Below are 17,961 nucleotides of genomic sequence, written 5' to 3'. Positions count from 1 at the left end.
TGTTTCCCAACTCCAGTCCTCAGGGAACCCCAACAGGTCTGGTCTTAAGGATATCCCTGCTCCAGCACAGGTGGGTCAATCAGCGGCTCAGTCATTTTGACTGCTGGAGCAGGGATAGCCTCAAGACCTGACCTGTTGGGGTTCCCCAAGGACTGGAGTTGGGAAACACAGCACTATACTATGGCTCCAAGCAGCTGCTACCCTACCAGTACCAGACCCTAAATCACTGAGTGATTCAGGTGCAGCAAAAACAGACACACTGTCCATCAATATATTAACGCAAACATTATACAGAGTCAAAACGGGTCAATGTGTGTCATTTTTGGACCAATTTGTATTTGAGATGGTTGATACATACAGTATACCGCAGTATCTATGTCCTGTAAAGTCTGTCACTCCCGCTGCAGAATGATACAGTGACACAGTGTCATAGTCCTGTAAAGTCTGTGTCCCTCTCCCCCTCCCCCCCCACTGCAGGGTGACACAGTGACAGACAGAAAGGACATACGTCCTATAGAATCTGTTCCTCTTACTGCAGGGGGACAGTGACACCAACTGAAAATACAGGCTGTCCTCAGTTATCCAATGGAATCCGTTCTGGAAGTAGCGTTGGGTAGTGAAACCGTTGTAAAGTGAGTCCCATGTTATACAGTGGCGGTGAGCGTTGGATAACGCATTCAGGCGTCGAAAAACGCCCCAAAGGGTTGCGTTGGATATGCCATTCGTTGTAAAGTGAAACGTTGGATAGCGAGGACTACCTGTACACACTATCTTATACAGTCTGTCCCTACGACCACAGGGTGACAAAGTGACAAATAGCAAGGACCTATGTCCTATATGGTTAGGTTCTAGAAAGAACCTACGTCCCATATAGTTTGTCCCTCCCACCACATGGTGACACAGTGACAGGCAGAAGGGACCTATGTCCCATACACTCTGGCCATTCTGTCACTGGGTGACAGTGACACACCCTACTTTTCACTTACTGTCTCTTTATCAGTCTTTTGTGCCAAGGCTTCCCGTGACTCCTCTTGTTCCTGGGAGCTGATACTACGGCGGTCAATTTCTAAGGAAGAAAAAGGGACATTAGAGAATTACCGCGGCGTATTCCATTCTGGGAACAAGTATTCAGTAGTTTTATAGAAATATTAATGCTAGAAAAACATTTTGGGGGACCACATTAAAAATGGCCGCCATTATTATTTTTAACTTTGAGGTGATCGCTGTAACTTTGAAATGACTGCTGTATTGGGTGTGAGTCACTAAAAAGAAGAAAGGACAAAGTGACACACGGGGACAGTGACAGAGAGGGACAGCTATAGTGAGAGGGCCGGAGACAGCAGAGATAAAGGTGTAGATAGAGAGGGCATGCTGTGCTGTAATGTGAACTTACCAATTTCGGCTGGTGCTAACGAGTTGATGACACGGTTTTTGTCCCTTTGGGCTGGTTTTGGGGCGGGAGTTGGCCCTGAATTGGGCAGAATTGTCTCCCTCTGCTTAATTTTCTCCTGGTTAACTCTACAATACAAGAATATCACTCACACATCAGTGACCCAGCGGGACAAGCCTAAACTGAGGTCAAAAATGGGTGATAATGCCAGAGATAGACAGAAGTTAGGTTACCACTGGATGTCACCGGGATAACCTTTGTCACAAACCTCACCTGGCAAGCCAAGGGACACACTCAATGGTCCCTTATGACGCAGTACTGTGTCACTCTGAGGTGGGAGGGACAGACTGGGTGGGCCACTTCTGTATACGTCTCATTATCACCTTGACCTGGCACCGCCATACCTGTAGGTCCTTTCTGTCTGTGTTACAATGTTACCTTGCAGTGAGAAATAGGTCCCTTCTATCTGAATTTCGCCTGAGTCAATGTTTACATGCAGTGAAAAATGTAGTCTTCTACTGTTTTCAGCCCACTCACTGTACAGTACAGTATATCCTTGGCAATTCCTAATGAATAGATTTACGGTATACCTCCCTTAGCCTAATAACTGCCCTATAAATTATCCCCTAACAGCTCCCTATAACTCCTGCAATAACTGCTCTTTAGAACTGCTCCTATAACACCCCCAAACTGCTCCCTAAAACCCCTCCCCTAATTGCGCCTTTTACTGCTCTCAATAACTCCTCCCCAAACTGAACCTATAATTGCTCCCTATGACATGACGTCACACAGCGGTGCGTTGCCATGGTAATGCAACATCATTTGCAACGCAGCGGCATGTGACATCACATTGCCGTGGCAACGCGACGCCATTTGACGTTGCAGCGCCACTTGATGCTGAAGGAGGAGGGCGGCACGAAGGAGAAGGTAAGAACTCTACAGAGGCCTCACGTTCTCCCCCGGCAATCAGTGAGGAAGAGAGCGGGGCCTCTGTATATGGGGGGGGGGGGAGGGGGAATTTGTCACGCCCAAAAATTTTCCACCCAGGCCTATCGGGCCTAATAGGAAATCCGCCACTGCCTAGAACTCCTTCCCTAGTTACACCTAGAACCGTTCTGAACCGCTCCCCATAACTCCGCACGTAACTGCTCTTTAATACGCACCCCTAACTGCTCTATAAAACTCGTACCCTAACTGCTCTTATAACATCTCCCTATAATTGCTCCCTCTAACTCCTTCTTTAACTGCTCCTACAATCTCCCCTCTAGCTGCTATTAGCCCTAGAACCACTCCCTTTAACTGTTCCTCTAACTGTTGCCTGTAACACCTCTATCCCTTCCAAAAATGCTCCCTAGAACTTCTCTACTGCTCCCCAAATTGCCATCTGATTGAAGCGGAGCAAAACTGATACAAAGACCTCTGTGACACTAATGTGAAGGGACGAAGCATGATCCTTAGCGTCAACTTAACGTCATAATCCCCATATGTCACTTCATTCATTGCCCCAAAATTGACAAACAGGGTCAGAAGGAACAGCCTCTGGGAGTCGGACAGGGATCACCCACTTCAAAGGCAGTGCCCTCACTCCTAGGACACTCAACCTCACATAGGAGAGCGCGGATGGTACTTACTTGAGTGTCTGGGCTCGCATTTTGTTCCCGTGTTTTCGGTCTGCAAGAGCGCTTTCTATATCTGCGTGGACCATCTCAGCCTGAGGGAAGAAAAACAGTCAGACAGTGAACCTCTCATGGGGTGACACAGTGACACAGATACGAGGGACCCCTGACCCATTGAGTCGGTAGCTCGCCTGTGACTCAATCACACAGATACATGGGAGCAATGGCCCATTTGTTCTGTCCCTCCCATTGCAGGTTAAAAGAGTGGCAAAGGTACTAGATACTGCCTCTAGGGGACACAGATACAAGGGAACTATGACCCATTAAGGCCTTGTCCGCAGTGATCATGACCGTGCGCGAGATGGCGTGTGCGTGGCGCGAACAAGAGACGGGCCTCTATGGGGCCGGCCCCAGTCAGTTCGTGGTGCGCAAGCTCAAAGTGCGATGGCGCTACCACATTTTGAAAACTCAAGAAATTTGTCTTTTGGTGCGGTGGCCGAGCGATGGCCACGTCACGGCAGCGGATCAGCCAATGAGGGCGAACCAGCCGCGTGATGTCATGGCCGTGCCCCCCGCCACGCCTCCCCGTCGCGAGTGATCTGAAGATCGCTCGGGTGAAGGCCACGAGCGCCGCCGCGCGCTCACTGTGGCCGTAGCCTGCGTCTGTACATCCTACTGCAGAGTGACACAGGCAGACAGACAAAAGGGGCCTACAGCCCATCCAGCCTGTACCTCCCACTGCAGAGTGACACAGACAGAAGGGGCCTACAACCCATCCAGCCTGTACCTCCCACTGCAGAGTGACACAGACAGACAGAAGGGGCCTACATCCCATCCAGCCTGTACCTCCCACTGCAGAGTGACACAGACAGACAGAAGGGGCCTACATCCCATCCAGCCTGTACCTCCCACTGCAGAGTGACACAGACAGAAAGGGCCTACAACCCATCCAGTCTGTACCTCCCACTGCAGAGTGACACAGACAGAAGGGGCCAACAGCCCATCCAGTCTGTACCTCCCACTGCAAAGTGACACAGACAGACAGAAGGGGCCTACAACCCATCCAGCCTGTACCTCCCACTGCAGAGTGACACAGACAGAAAGGGCCTACAACCCATCCAGTCTGTACCTCCCACTGCAGAGTGACAAAGACAGACAGAAGGGGCCTACAACCCATCCAGTCTGTACCTCCCACTGCAGAGTGACACAGACAGACAGACAGAAGGGGCCTACAACCCATCCAGTCTGTACCTTCCACTGCAGAGTGACACAGACAGACAGACAGAAGGGGCCTACAGCCCACCCAGTCTGTACCTCCCACTGCAGAGTGACACAGACAGAAGGGGCCTACAACCCATCCAGTCTGTACCTCCCACTGCAGAGTGACACAGACAGAAGGGGCCTACAACCCATCCAGTCTGTACCTCCCACTGCAGAGTGACACAGACAGAAGGGGCCTACAACCCATCCAGCCTGTACCTCCCACTGCAGAGTGACACAGACAGACAGAAGGGGCCTACAGCCCATCCAGTCTGTACCTCCCACTGCAGAGTGACACAGACAGACAGAAGGGGCCTACAACCCATCCAGCCTGTGCCTCCCACTGCAGAGTGACACAGACAGAAGGGGCTTACAACCCATCCAGCCTGTACCTCCCACTGCAAAGTGACACAGACAGAAGGGGCCTACAGCCCATCCAGTCTGTACCTCCCACTGCAGAGTGACACAGACAGACAGAAGGGGCCTACAACCCATCCAGTCTGTACCTCCCACTGCAGAGTGACACAGACAGACAGAAGGGGCCTGCAACCCATCCAGCCTGTACCTCCCACTGCAAAGTGACACAGACAGAAGGGGCCTACAGCCCATCCAGCCTGTACCTCCCACTGCAAAGTGACACAGACAGAAGGGGCCTACAACCCATCCAGCCTGTACCTCCCACTGCAAAGTGACACAGACAGAAGGGGCCTACAGCCCATCCAGCCTGTACCTCCCACTGCAAAGTGACACAGACAGAAGGGGCCTACAACCCATCCAGCCTGTACCTCCCACTGCAAAGTGACACAGACAGAAGGGGCCTACAGCCCATCCAGCCTGTACCTCCCACTGCAAAGTGACACAGACAGAAGGGGCCTACAACCCATCCAGCCTGTACCTCCCACTGCAAAGTGACACAGACAGAAGGGGCCTACAGCCCATCCAGTCTGTACCTCCCACTGCAAAGTGACACAGACCTATGACCCACCCAGCGTGTCCTTCCAATGACCTATTCTGATAACAAACCAAAAAAAATGGAAGATCTGCAGCGAGAAGGATCAGACAGTGAAAGAGGAGAGAGGAGAGAGTTGCAGAAGCAGTAACACAGAGAAAGAAAGGAAAAGAAAGTGGGAGACAGAGGGATATTACGAAAGGGCCACAGCCATGTGTCAAACTACAAAAGATCACAAGACTTCCTTCATGGAAAAAAACATATACAGTATTTCAATTTAAATTACATTATAGTGTTAGAAATACCAAGGTGAAATACTGAATGTGTGTGTGTGTGTGTGTGTGTGTGTGTGTGTGTGTGTGTGTGTGTGTGTGTGTGTGTGTGTGTGTGTGTGTGTGTGTGTGTGTGTGTGTAACCAACCAACCTCGCACTGATGAGAGCCAAAAGGTCGAAACAGCTGTCTCTGAGTTGGTTTACTGACTGTGCACTTCTTTAACCCAGGCTGTGCTGAAAAGCTTTGTAATGCGGCAGTCATAAGCTTGTCGGGGTCCATGTTAAAATTGATTTTAAGCAAAAGGTGACACCGTGCTCATTTGCATGTCATTACCCAGAATCCCTGGCTGCAGTGGAAGCATTGCATGCTGACAGATAATGGGGAAAAGCAGACCTGTCTGAGACATGTGAATGTGCTCACAACGTGATATTTTTATTTGCTATATATATAGAGAGAAATACTTCACTCAACGACCAATTAGTGTTCAGAAGCAAATAGTTGTATTGAAGATCCATTTTTTTTAATCTCCAATACAACTATTTGCTTTTGAACACTAATACTGGAGTGCGGAGTTGTTCTTCATCATATTCGGTCTTTGGGCAACGTATTTCTATACTTATTTTTGATGACCCGTGCACTTGTTTCCTCCTCTGTGCCTTATTGAGGTGTGCCTTCTGTATATGTGTTGTTTTGTGTGTAATATATACCATAATACTGAGTTAAGTTATGGTGAGTAAAAAAGTGACAAAAACCCTCCACAGGAAAGCAAATATGCAAATACAACTGTATGCTCATCTGCATGTCTTAGGCAGGTCTGCAACCCCGCCTTTCCCCATTATCACCCAGCATACAGCACTTCCACTGCAGCAAGGGATTCTGGGAAATGACATGCAAATGAGCACACAGTGTCACTTTTTGCCTCAAAAACCATTTTTAACATGGTTCCCTATAGGCTTAAGCTTGCTGCATGGTCACAGCTTTGAGCACAGCCAGGGTTAAGGTGCATACCCAGAAAACCACCCACAGACAGCTGTTTCGACCTTGATGGTTCTCATCAGTGTGGGGTTGATTTTAACTGGGTATGCAATATATATATATATTCATGAATATATATATTCATATATATATATAACATTTGGTCCAATTTCTCCAGGTCATAGTTAACGTTTTTGGCCTTATCCAAGATGGCTGCTGATGTGCCAGGCTCATTGACGTTGCTATCACTCACCTCCACGTTGCAGTTGAAGAAGTGAATATCGGGCTTGTGCTGCTCCGCATCCTGACACACAAGGAACAGGATGTTGGGGTAGCGTGGGGGACCATGCACGCTCTGGCAGTGATGGACAGTGGACAGGGGGAAGTTCTCCAACTCCTCCTGTCATTGACCGAAAAACAAGATGAATGCCGTCAGCAATGATGCTTTGGAAGTCCATTAGTGGTAATGGAGGTCACCTCACAAGTGTCCATACTGAGTGGTCAACCCAGGTTTTAAACCATTAAACATGTCGCTGTCATTAGGTCATTTTGGTCCTAGGTGGTACTGACCCTTTGCATAAAACTGTCTATCCATATACGTTACATTACCAGTAAACCCTCTTCCATATATTCTGTTCCAGGAGAAGAATCTCAACACACTGCAGCCTCTCCAACCCTTCCATCATCATAAATGACATAACAAATCCAAAATGGTCACCCCCATGCATGATGCTGCCTGCCTGGTTTATGAAGCTCCACAAGAAACAAGTCTTATCTATCCATATTTACACCCCACATCCTATACTTCCAGATTACCTTGAGTCTGACAGTATGGGGCGTTTAAAAAGAAGATTTAGTTCCCGCTGCATGTTTATTTTTTTAATTGTTAAAGATTTATTTCCCCCACTGTACAATATAGGGTCAGTTCTCACCTAGTTATTTTCCTAGTCGCTGATGATTTAACTGCTTTATTCCTACAAAATTAGAATGGCTGCTACACCCCTCTCACTTCGTGACATCACTGGACTTCAATGCGCCTTATCTGAGGAGCTCAGGATAAGACAGCTCCTTTGATAAGTCTCTTTGTAGTCTGCATGGAAAATAACTTAGTTCTGTCTGCTAAAGTGGAGCAAGGGAGAATAAACGGCATAGGTTTCCATGTAAACACTCTAGTGCAGGCTTTGGGCCCTTCTAAACCTAATCAAATTAACATCAGTTAGGAAAATAGTATGACATCACATTGAGCTCATTTTTAACTGTTTCTCTGATAGGTTTAATTATCACCTCTATGCTGACGACACACAAATATACTTTTCAACACCTGACCGTATTACACCTGCTGTACAAACCAAAGTTTCTGAATGTCTCTCTGCTATATCATCCTGGATGGCCCTCCGTCGCCTTAAACTCAACATGGCTAAAACAGAGCTCCTCATACTTCCTCCCAAACCTGACCCTACTACCTCCTTCCACATTACTGTTGGAACTACCATCATTCACCCAGTAGCCCAAGCACGCTGCCTAGGGGTCACACTCGACTCCTCTCTCACATTCGCCCCTCACATTCAAAACATTTCTAAAACCTGTTGCTTTTTCCTCCGCAATATCACAAAGATATGCCCTTTCCTCTGTTACTCGACTGCTAAAACTCTGACTCAGGCCCTCATTCTCTCCCGTCTTGATTACTGTAACCTCCTGCTGTCCGGCCTTCCTGCCTCTCACCTGTCTCCCCTACAATCTATCCTAAACGCTGCTGCCAGAATCACTCTACTCTTTCCTAGATCTGTCTCAGCAACTCCCCTCATGAAATCCCTCTCCTGGCTTCCGATCAAATCCTGCATCTCACACTCCATTCTTCTCCTCACTTTTAAAGCTTTACACTCTTCTGCCCCTCCTTACATTTTTGCCCTAATTTCTCGTTATGCACCATCCAGACTCTTGCGTTCTTCTCAAGGATGTCTTCTTTTTACCCCCTTTGTTTCTAAAGCCCTCTCCCACCTTAAACCTTTTTCACTGACTGCCCCACACCTCTGGAATGCCCTTCCCCTCAGTACCCGACTTGCACCCTCTCTATCCACCTTTAAGACCCACCTTAAGACACACTTGCTTAAAGAAGCATGAATAGCACTGTGGATATTCTGAACACATGATACATAAAGCTTGGCCCCCTGCAGACGCACTTACCAGAACTCCCTCCTACTGTCTCTGTACGTTCTCCCTACCTACCAATTAGACTGTAAGCTCCTCGGGGCAGGGACTCCTCTTCCTTAATGTTACTTTTATGTCTAAAGCACTTATTCCCATGACCTGTTATTTATATTATCTGTTATTTATTTGATTACCACATGTATTACTACTTTGAAGCGCTATGTACATTAATGGCGCTATATAAATAAAGACATACAATACAATACAATATGTCTCTTTGGAGTCTTCATGGAAAACAGCATCAGTCATGTGGGCACTTTATGGTGGACCGGTGAGAGTGAAGGTCATAGTCTCATACCTGTGTCCCCCAGTCCAGAAGGCTGATGGAAGTGTTGATGACCTGCAGAAGCATATCCTGGGCCCAGATCTTGTCCTTGGACTCTAACTGAAGCAGCCGTTTGATAGCATCATCCGCTGTGGTTATGGCATCGTTCTTATCCATGATAAATGTGGCCAGATGCTGGGGGAGCAAAAGACAGAGGTCAGTCCTCTGATTGAGGCGCAGCTGAGAAGTGGCGATGACACTAACTCTTGTAATATTAAATCTAAAATGTAATAAGCAATGTCTTTGAGCTCTAATTGAATCTAGTACCTTTTGAAGAAAGTGACAGCATTTTCGGACACGTTTTGCTTCATTGGGTTTTTGCGTTAATTACACATTTTTCCAGTAAACGGGACCAAGGACTCCTGGAGTGTAAATCCTTAAATTAATCCTGGTGGTGGAAGCGTAATTGGGGAGTAGTGTGACGGCTTTGGGGTGTGAGTGCTCATGTGTATTGCCCTGCGGGGATGTGAGACATCTGGAGGGCTGGTTGTTGGTAAACACACACACATTTTTATTAGTACAGACAGTCCTCGTTTTACAACGCTTCGCTTTACAACAAATGGCTTATCCAACGCTGTGCAATGCATACCTATGTTCATTTTTACAACACCAAAACGGCTTATCCAACCGCCTTACGACGCTTTGCAAAGTTGTTTATGTGTATATAATATATATTATACAGCAGGGCCCCGCTTCTCGGCGCTCCGTTATCCGGCGTTCCGCTTTTACGGCGGCACCGAGAAGGGGGCCGCCATCTTGGATTTCCAGTCACGCATGCGCAGAACGGGCGGGTGTGCCTGGCGCGCATGCGCAGAGCGCAGTTTGCGCGCGCATACCATAGGTTGCACGCGCATACCATAGGTTGCACATGCGCAGAACGGCAAAAATGCCGGCATGCGCAGAAGTGAAAATCGCCGGATCCGCTTTCCGACGATTTTCAGTATACGGCGGGCCTCTGGAACGGAACCCGCCGTATACCAGGGGCCCTGCTGTACTATATTATGCTATATAATATATTATATTTTTATATTATATATTATGTTATATTATATATATAATACAGTATATACACGATATAATTTATGTGTGTGCTGCATATCTTATTGTCTGCGTAAAATATTTTGTGTATTTTAGCATTAAAAATGCCTTCAGGAATGGAACCTTTCATTTAAACAGTGTTTTCTATGGGAAAACGTGTTTCGCTTTACAACGTTTCGCTATCCACCGCCATTTTGAGTAACGCATTGTGTCGGATAACCGAAGACTGCCTGTACATTGATCTTTGCATAAAATACATGACATGTAAGCGCATGTATCCAACACTGACATAGGAAATAAAGTGCACCTACACCTAAATATGCGTCAGACTTTATTGCAGTCGCTGGCGCGCTCACGCGAGTGAAATAGCACATTAGTCCCGCCCCCTCTTTGTTGGTGGCTGATTACAAGATAATGGCCGCATTTCCGGCTGGCACATTGTGTATGTCCCGCAGCAAGGTCTAGATCAGTATTTCCATGTCCCCAATGCTGGAGGGTCCGATATTGGACTTTCTAATGTTTTTTCATTCGTTTCATTTTTTTCTCTATTGCAAAGTTTGTAAGTAGCATACTGAGTGCCCTGGTGGTCAATCCTATAAAGTGATCGGGAACCAGGAGGTTCCCTGGAGATTGGGCGACCATCAATTAGCTCGGGCGGACCTCCGGTTAGGGAAGCTTTAAAAAACATTGTGAGCAGGTGGGACTGCGGCTTTAATAGCAAAAAATATTAGAGGAGAGAATATAGGACCATTCTGTTGTGCGATGGGCAAGCATATAATTGGTGATAAGCAGAAGTTAGCGGTATTAAACAAATGATTTGCCTCTGTATATACCAAGGAGGAGTCCATTGCAAAACATATTGCAACAGGAGGAAGCCACAGCCTCAACATTAACTAACGTTTGGTTAATAGAGCAAGAAGTGCAAAGGCGGGTTGATAAAATGAAGGTAAATAAAGTACCAGGACTGATGGCATACACCAAAGGGTTCTTAAGGAGCTGAGTGCAGTAATAGCTTCTTGAGGCTCAATACCACAACATTTGTATAAAGCAGAAATGGAAGTGTAATGAAGATTGGAAAGTAGAATCGCCAAAGTCCAAAAAATTGCACCATCAGCTCACCAAGTGGAGGGCTAAAAAAGTTTTATTAAGACTACATAAAATGAAAATAAGGCAACAAACAAAAAACTAATACATAACAACCCTACGCGTTTCAGGCTCCTTAGAGCCCTTTCTCAACTTTCCTGTTACACCCACGTTGTGCATTCCCCTCGTTGCTTACCTCAGCAGTCCTACTCAATTATTCATTATTAACTTTTTTTGGAACTCTCTGTTCAGAGCTGTGAGTAGCTTTACCAATGACCATTTAAAGCAGAAATGGAGCCTGTTTAAAAGGGGAGCTAGATCACAACCAGGGAATTACAGACCTGTAAGCCTGACATCAATAGTGGGGAAGCTACTTGATGGTTTATCAACCATTTGAGTGCCGGAGGGGCCAAAGCCTCTCCATCACATCGCAATCATGGACTGCTCTAAGGCAGGGGTGCGCAAACTTTTGCCTGGCGCCCCCCTGCCTCTTGTCCTCCAGTGCTCATGCCCCCTCCCCCCTTTGCCATGTGTGGCGTCAAATGACGGGGGTCACATGACCCGCAGTGTCATTTGATGCCGCGTTGCCCGTCTGTGACGTCACGCCGCATGACCCGCAGAGGCCTCATGTGACCCCCCAATATTTCATTTTAATGCCTTGGGGAAGAGCGCGGGGCCTCTGCAACCGCCCCCGCGCCCCCCCCAGAAAAATCTCACGCCCCCTCCAGTTTGCGCACCCCTGATTTAAGGCACATCGCTGATGATGGGAATGGAAGAGGAGGATACCGTCTCTTCCGAGTAGATTGCGATCAGCGCTCCTGAACGCGATGTCTCCATGAAAAGTTGCAGACAGCCCATGACGCAGCCACTACATCACCATAGGCTCCTGGAGTACAAGATTGGTAACATGGGGGCGACGTCGTGGGGCATATTATTCAGGAATACTTTTTGGATAACAAAGCTACCAGTAATAGTCAGTATGGATTTATGAGGGATATAATACAAAAAGATATAACAGTGCAGCACACCAAATAGAAATCAAAAAGGGGCAAGATACTTGCAATTTTGTACCGGTGCTCCTGGTTCAGGGAAAACCTGTCTAAAGAAATCCTGAGCATAGAGATAAGATAGATGATCCGAGGCACTACGGATTTTCAAAAGATTTATTGCGTCCAAACAGCACGACGTTTCGACCTTCTTTGAGATCTTTCAGAGAAGAAAGACCTTTCAGGACGTTTCGACCCTCTTTGAGGTCTTTCAGAGAAGAAAGACCTTTCAGGACGTTTCGACCTTCTTTGAGATCTTTCAGAGAAGAAAGACCTTTCAGGACGTTTCGACCTTCTTTGAGATCTTTCAGAGAAGAAAGACCTTTCAGGACGTTTCGACCTTCTTTGAGGTCTTTCAGAGAAGAAAGACCTTTCAGGACGTTTCGACCTTCTTTGAGGTCTTTCAGAGAAGGTCGAAACGTCGTGCTGTTTGGACAGCAATAAATCTTTTGAAAATCCGTAGTGCCTCGGATCATCTATCTTATCTTTATGAGGGATATGTCATGCCAAACTAACCTCATCAGCGTATGTTGGAATTTAGACCAGGGTAATGCAGTTAGATTTTGCCAAGGCGTATCATACGGTGCCACCCAAGAGGTTAGTGTACAAAATAAAGGAAACTGATCTGGGTGTAAATATATGCACGTAGATTAAAAAATGGTTAGAGGATAAGCAGCAGAGTCGTCATAAATTAAACCTTTTCAGGTTGGGCTAAAGTTGTAAATTAAGTTTCTCAAGGATCGGTACTGGTGCCCCTACTTTTTAACTTTGTTTATTAATGACCTTGAAGTTGGCATAGAGAGCAAAGTCTCCATCTTTGCTGATGATAAATATAAATCCTAAATCTGTCTCAGCGTCTCCCCTGCTGAAATCCCTCTCCTGGCTTCCTATCAAATCCTGTACCACACACTCAATTCTCCTCACTTTTAAAGCTTTACACTCTTCTGCCTCTCCTTACATCTCAGCCCTAATTTCTCATCATCCCGACTCTAGCATTCTGTTCAAGGATGTCTTCTCTCTACCCCCTTTGTATCTAAAGCCCTCTCCCGCCTTAAACCTTTCTCACTGACTGCCCCACACCTCGGCAATGCTCTTCCCCTCAATATCTGACCAGCACCCTCTATATCCACCTTTAAGACCCACCTTAAAACACACTTGCCTAATGAAGCATATGAGTAGCTCCGTGGCTGATACTTTACACCTCATACATTGACCTTGGCCCCCTGCAGACGCACTTACCAGAACAACCTCCTACTGTCTCTGTACGTTTTTCCTACCTAACAATTAGATTTGTAAGCTCTTCGGGGCAGGGAGTCCTTTTCCTAAATGTTACTTTTATGTCTGAAGCACTTCTCCCCCTTTATGTGTTATTTGTATTATTTGTTATTTAGATGATTGTCCCGTCAATTACTGATGTGAAGCGCTATGTACATTAATGGCGCTATATAAATAAAGACATACATACGATATTAAATTGTGTAATTTAGTAAAATCAGAGCAGGATGTAATTTCTCTCCAGAGGGACTTGGGTGTTTGGATAGGTAAATGGCAGATTGCACAGTATGTGTTCATTTATATATGCAGAGATAAGCCACTAAATGAATAAAGTGGATGGAAGGTATGACTTATGATGAGAGGCTATACAAATTAGGATTGGGTACAACAGAAAAGAGGCGTCTAAGAGGGGATATAATAACTATTACCAAATATATTCAAGGTCAATAAATACAGGGAACTTTCAAAAAAACTATTCACCCCTAGGGCAGTAAAAGGACACGGGGTCATCCCTTAAGGTTGGAGGAAAGGAGATTTCACCAGGAACAAAGGAAAGGGTTCTTTACAGTAAGGGCAGTTACAATGTGGAATTCATTACTCATGGAGACTGTGATGGCAGATACAATAGATATCTTTAAGAAAAGGTTAGACTTTTTTTTTTTTTATATATAGAAAGAGCTGTATACAGGGATATACCAAATAGGAAGGACTTTGATCCAGGGAGAAAGTTGATTGCCATTAGTTAGGAAATAATTTATTTTCCCGTTATGACACATAATTGTGAAATGTGTCATTGTTTGTTTTTTCTGGATCAATATAAATATAGGATGAATGCCTCAGTTGTCTAAATATAACATAGGCTGAACCCGGTGGACATATGTCTTTTTTTTTTTAAGCTCATCTATTATGTAACATGTTTCCTTTTCCTCCGGGAACACTGTATTCAAAGCAGATCAGCCACTTCTGTTTATCAGTTTGATGGATTTGTAATTACTTTGCAAACCAAAGCCTGGGGCTTTGAAGACCGACAAACAGTCTTATCGCCGAAAGACATTAGATAAAAAGTGTCCAAATCCTCCGAGGCGTTCGGTGTACCATGAAAACGTAAAAACTTTTCAAAGTTATGTAAAAAAAAAAAAAAACGCGTCTGAAATTGTTTGAAAGAAAGTACTGGCCTATGAAGTGGAATAATCCGTTGCCTCATTGAGATGTCCCAGCGCCGTTTACCTTTTAAACATGTCCCTGTCCTTCGGGCTCTTTCCTCCGAGGAGGGGCTGACCGTTCTGGCAGCGAACGAGTGAATGACAAACGCGGCTACAGAAATATAAGGTAGAGCCGGCTGTGGGCTTTTACAGCAGGAAGATATGGCGAGGCCGGAAATTGTGCAGCGATATCCTGGCAGAGCTGTATATGCTGCTGCATCAGACACACGGAGCAGTACCAAGCTGGTAGTGAGGGTGTCATGGTGCCAGAGCCATAAAGCGATTGAGTGATAAAGTCGCTCGCTGTTTTATTGCAGGTGATGTAGGTTGTCAGGAAATGCTCCTCTGCTTATCCAGATTAGAGGCACGGCACTGGGAAGCTGAAGCTCAAGTCACCCCACCTTCCAGCTCCCCTCAAGCTCCCTAGAACCATTGAAGGTCATTTTAAGGGCAGGTTTTGTGGTTTTAGGTACTGGTCTTTGAAGTGTAGTATCCAGTTACCCCACTGTGACACCAAGCTGTCCCCTGCACTTCTACCCCACTGTGACACTGAGATATCCACCGCACTCCTACCTCACTGTGACACCGAGATGTCCACCCCCCACTCCTACCTCACTGTGACACTGAGATATCCACCGCACTCCTACCTCACTGTGACACCGAGATGTCCACCCCCCACTCCTACCTCACTGTGACAGTGAGCTGTCCCCTGCACTCCTACCCCACTGTGACACTGAGATATCCACCGCACTCCTACCTCACTGTGACACCTAGATGTCCACCCCCACTCCTACCTCACTGTGACACCGAGATGTCCACCCCCCACTCCTACCTCACTGTGATGTGAGCTGTCCCCTGTACTCCTACCTCATTGTGACACTGAGATGTCCACCGCTCTCCTACCTCACTGTGACACCGAGATGTCCACCCCCCACTCTTACCTCACTGTGACACTGAGCTGTCCCCTGCACTTGTACCTCACTGTGACACTGAGATGTCCACCCCCCACTCCTACCTCACTGCGACACTGAGGTCCCCTGCACTCCTACCTCACTTTGACACTGATATGTCCCCTGCACTCCTACCTCACTGTGATACTGATATGTCCCCTGCACTACTACCTCACTGTGACACTGATATGTCCCCCCCCCACTCCTACCTCACTGTGACACTGATATGTCCCCCCCACCCCTACCTCACTGTGACACTGAGCTGTCCCCTGCACTCCTACCTCACTGTGACACTGAGATGTCCACCACTCTCCTACCTCACTGTGACACAGAGATGTCCCCTGCACTCCTACCTCACTGTGACACTGATATGTGACATGCCCACCTACCTCACTGTGACACTGAGATGTCCCCCACACTCCTACCTCACTGTGACACTGAGATGTGACATGCACACCTACCCCACTGTGACACTGAGATATCCACCGCACTCCTACCTCACTGTGACACCGAGATGTCCACCCCCCACTCCTACCTCACTGTGACACCGAGATGTCCACCCCCCACTCCTACCTCACTGTGATGTGAGCTGTCCCCTGTACTCCTACCTCATTGTGACACTGAGATGTCCACCGCTCTCCTACCTCACTGTGACACCGAGATGTCCACCCCCCACTCTTACCTCACTGTGACACTGAGCTGTCCCCTGCACTTGTACCTCACTGTGACACTGAGATGTCCACCCCCCACTCCTACCTCACTGCGACACTGAGGTCCCCTGCACTCCTACCTCACTTTGACACTGATATGTCCCCTGCACTCCTACCTCACTGTGATACTGATATGTCCCCTGCACTACTACCTCACTGTGACACTGATATGTCCCCCCCCACTCCTACCTCACTGTGATGTGAGCTGTCCCCTGTACTCCTACCTCATTGTGACACTGAGATGTCCACCACTCTCCTACCTCACTGTGACACTGATATGTCCCCCCCACTCCTACCTCACTGTGACACTGAGCTGTCCCCTGCACTCCTACCTCACTGTGACACTGAGATGTCCACCACTCTCCTACCTCACTGTGACACAGAGATGTCCCCTGCACTCCTACCTCACTGTGACACTGATATGTGACATGCCCACCTACCTCACTGTGACACTGAGATGTCCACCACTCTCCTACCTCACTGTGACACTGATATGTCCCCCCCACTCCTACCTCACTGTGACACTGAGCTGTCCCCTGCACTCCTACCTCACTGTGACACTGAGATGTCCACCACTTTCCTACCTCACTGTGACACAGAGATGTCCCCTGCACTCCTACGTCACTGTGACACTGATATGTGACATGCCCACCTACCTCACTGTGACACTGAGATGTCCCCCACACTCCTACCTCACTGTGACACTGAGCTGTCCCCTGCACTCCTACCTCACTGTGACACTGAGATGTCCACCACTCTCCTACCTCACTGTGACACAGAGATGTCCCCTGCACTCCTACCTCACTGTGACACTGATATGTGACATGCCCACCTACCTCACTGTGACACTGAGATGTCCCCCACACTCCTACCTCACTGTGACACTGAGATGTGACATGCACACCTACCCCACTGTGACACTGAGATATCCACCGCACTCCTACCTCACTGTGACACCGAGATGTCCACCCCCCACTCCTACCTCACTGTGACACCGAGATGTCCACCCCCCACTCCTAACTCACTGTGATGTGAGCTGTCCCCTGTACTCCTACCTCATTGTGACACTGAGATGTCCACCGCTCTCCTACCTCACTGTGACACCGAGATGTCCACCCCCCCACTCTTACCTCACTGTGACACTGAGCTGTCCCCTGCACTTGTACCTCACTGTGACACTGAGATGTCCACCCCCCACTCCTACCTCACTGCGACACTGAGGTCCCCTGCACTCCTACCTCACTTTGACACTGATATGTCCCCTGCACTCCTACCTCACTGTGATACTGATATGTCCCCTGCACTACTACCTCACTGTGACACTGATATGTCCCCCCCCCACTCCTACCTCACTGTGACACTGATATGTCCCCCCCACTCCTACCTCACTGTGACACTGAGATGTCCACCACTCTCCTACCTCACTGTGACACTGATATGTCCCCCCCACTCCTACCTCACTGTGACACTGAGCTGTCCCCTGCACTCCTACCTCACTGTGACACTGAGATGTCCACCATTCTCCTACCTCACTGTGACACAGAGATGTCCCCTGCACTCCTACCTCACTGTGACACTGATATGTGACATGCCCACCTACCTCACTGTGACACTGAGATGTCCACCACTCTCCTACCTCACTGTGACACTGATATGTCCC

General features: G+C 47.6%; 1 protein-coding gene across 1 annotated transcript in view; it reads right to left on the bottom strand.

The window, feature by feature from the left end:
• EPS8L2 (EPS8 signaling adaptor L2) overlaps positions 1–17,961 on the bottom strand; it is a 148,468-nt gene that overhangs the window by 33,165 nt on the left and 97,342 nt on the right. The window contains exons 5-9 of the mRNA XM_075566817.1: positions 8,971–9,132; positions 6,718–6,864; positions 3,022–3,101; positions 1,394–1,518; positions 987–1,066 (exon numbers count right to left, since the gene is read on the bottom strand). Of these exons, the coding sequence (XP_075422932.1) occupies positions 987–1,066; positions 1,394–1,518; positions 3,022–3,101; positions 6,718–6,864; positions 8,971–9,132 (594 nt within the window). The remainder of the gene's footprint in view (positions 1–986; positions 1,067–1,393; positions 1,519–3,021; positions 3,102–6,717; positions 6,865–8,970; positions 9,133–17,961) is intronic.

Source organism: Ascaphus truei, chromosome 12, assembly GCF_040206685.1.
Source record: "Ascaphus truei isolate aAscTru1 chromosome 12, aAscTru1.hap1, whole genome shotgun sequence".
NCBI lineage: Eukaryota > Metazoa > Chordata > Amphibia > Anura > Ascaphidae > Ascaphus > Ascaphus truei.
Note: the sequence above shows the minus strand (reverse complement) of the source record. Positions and strands in the feature narration are given on the sequence as shown.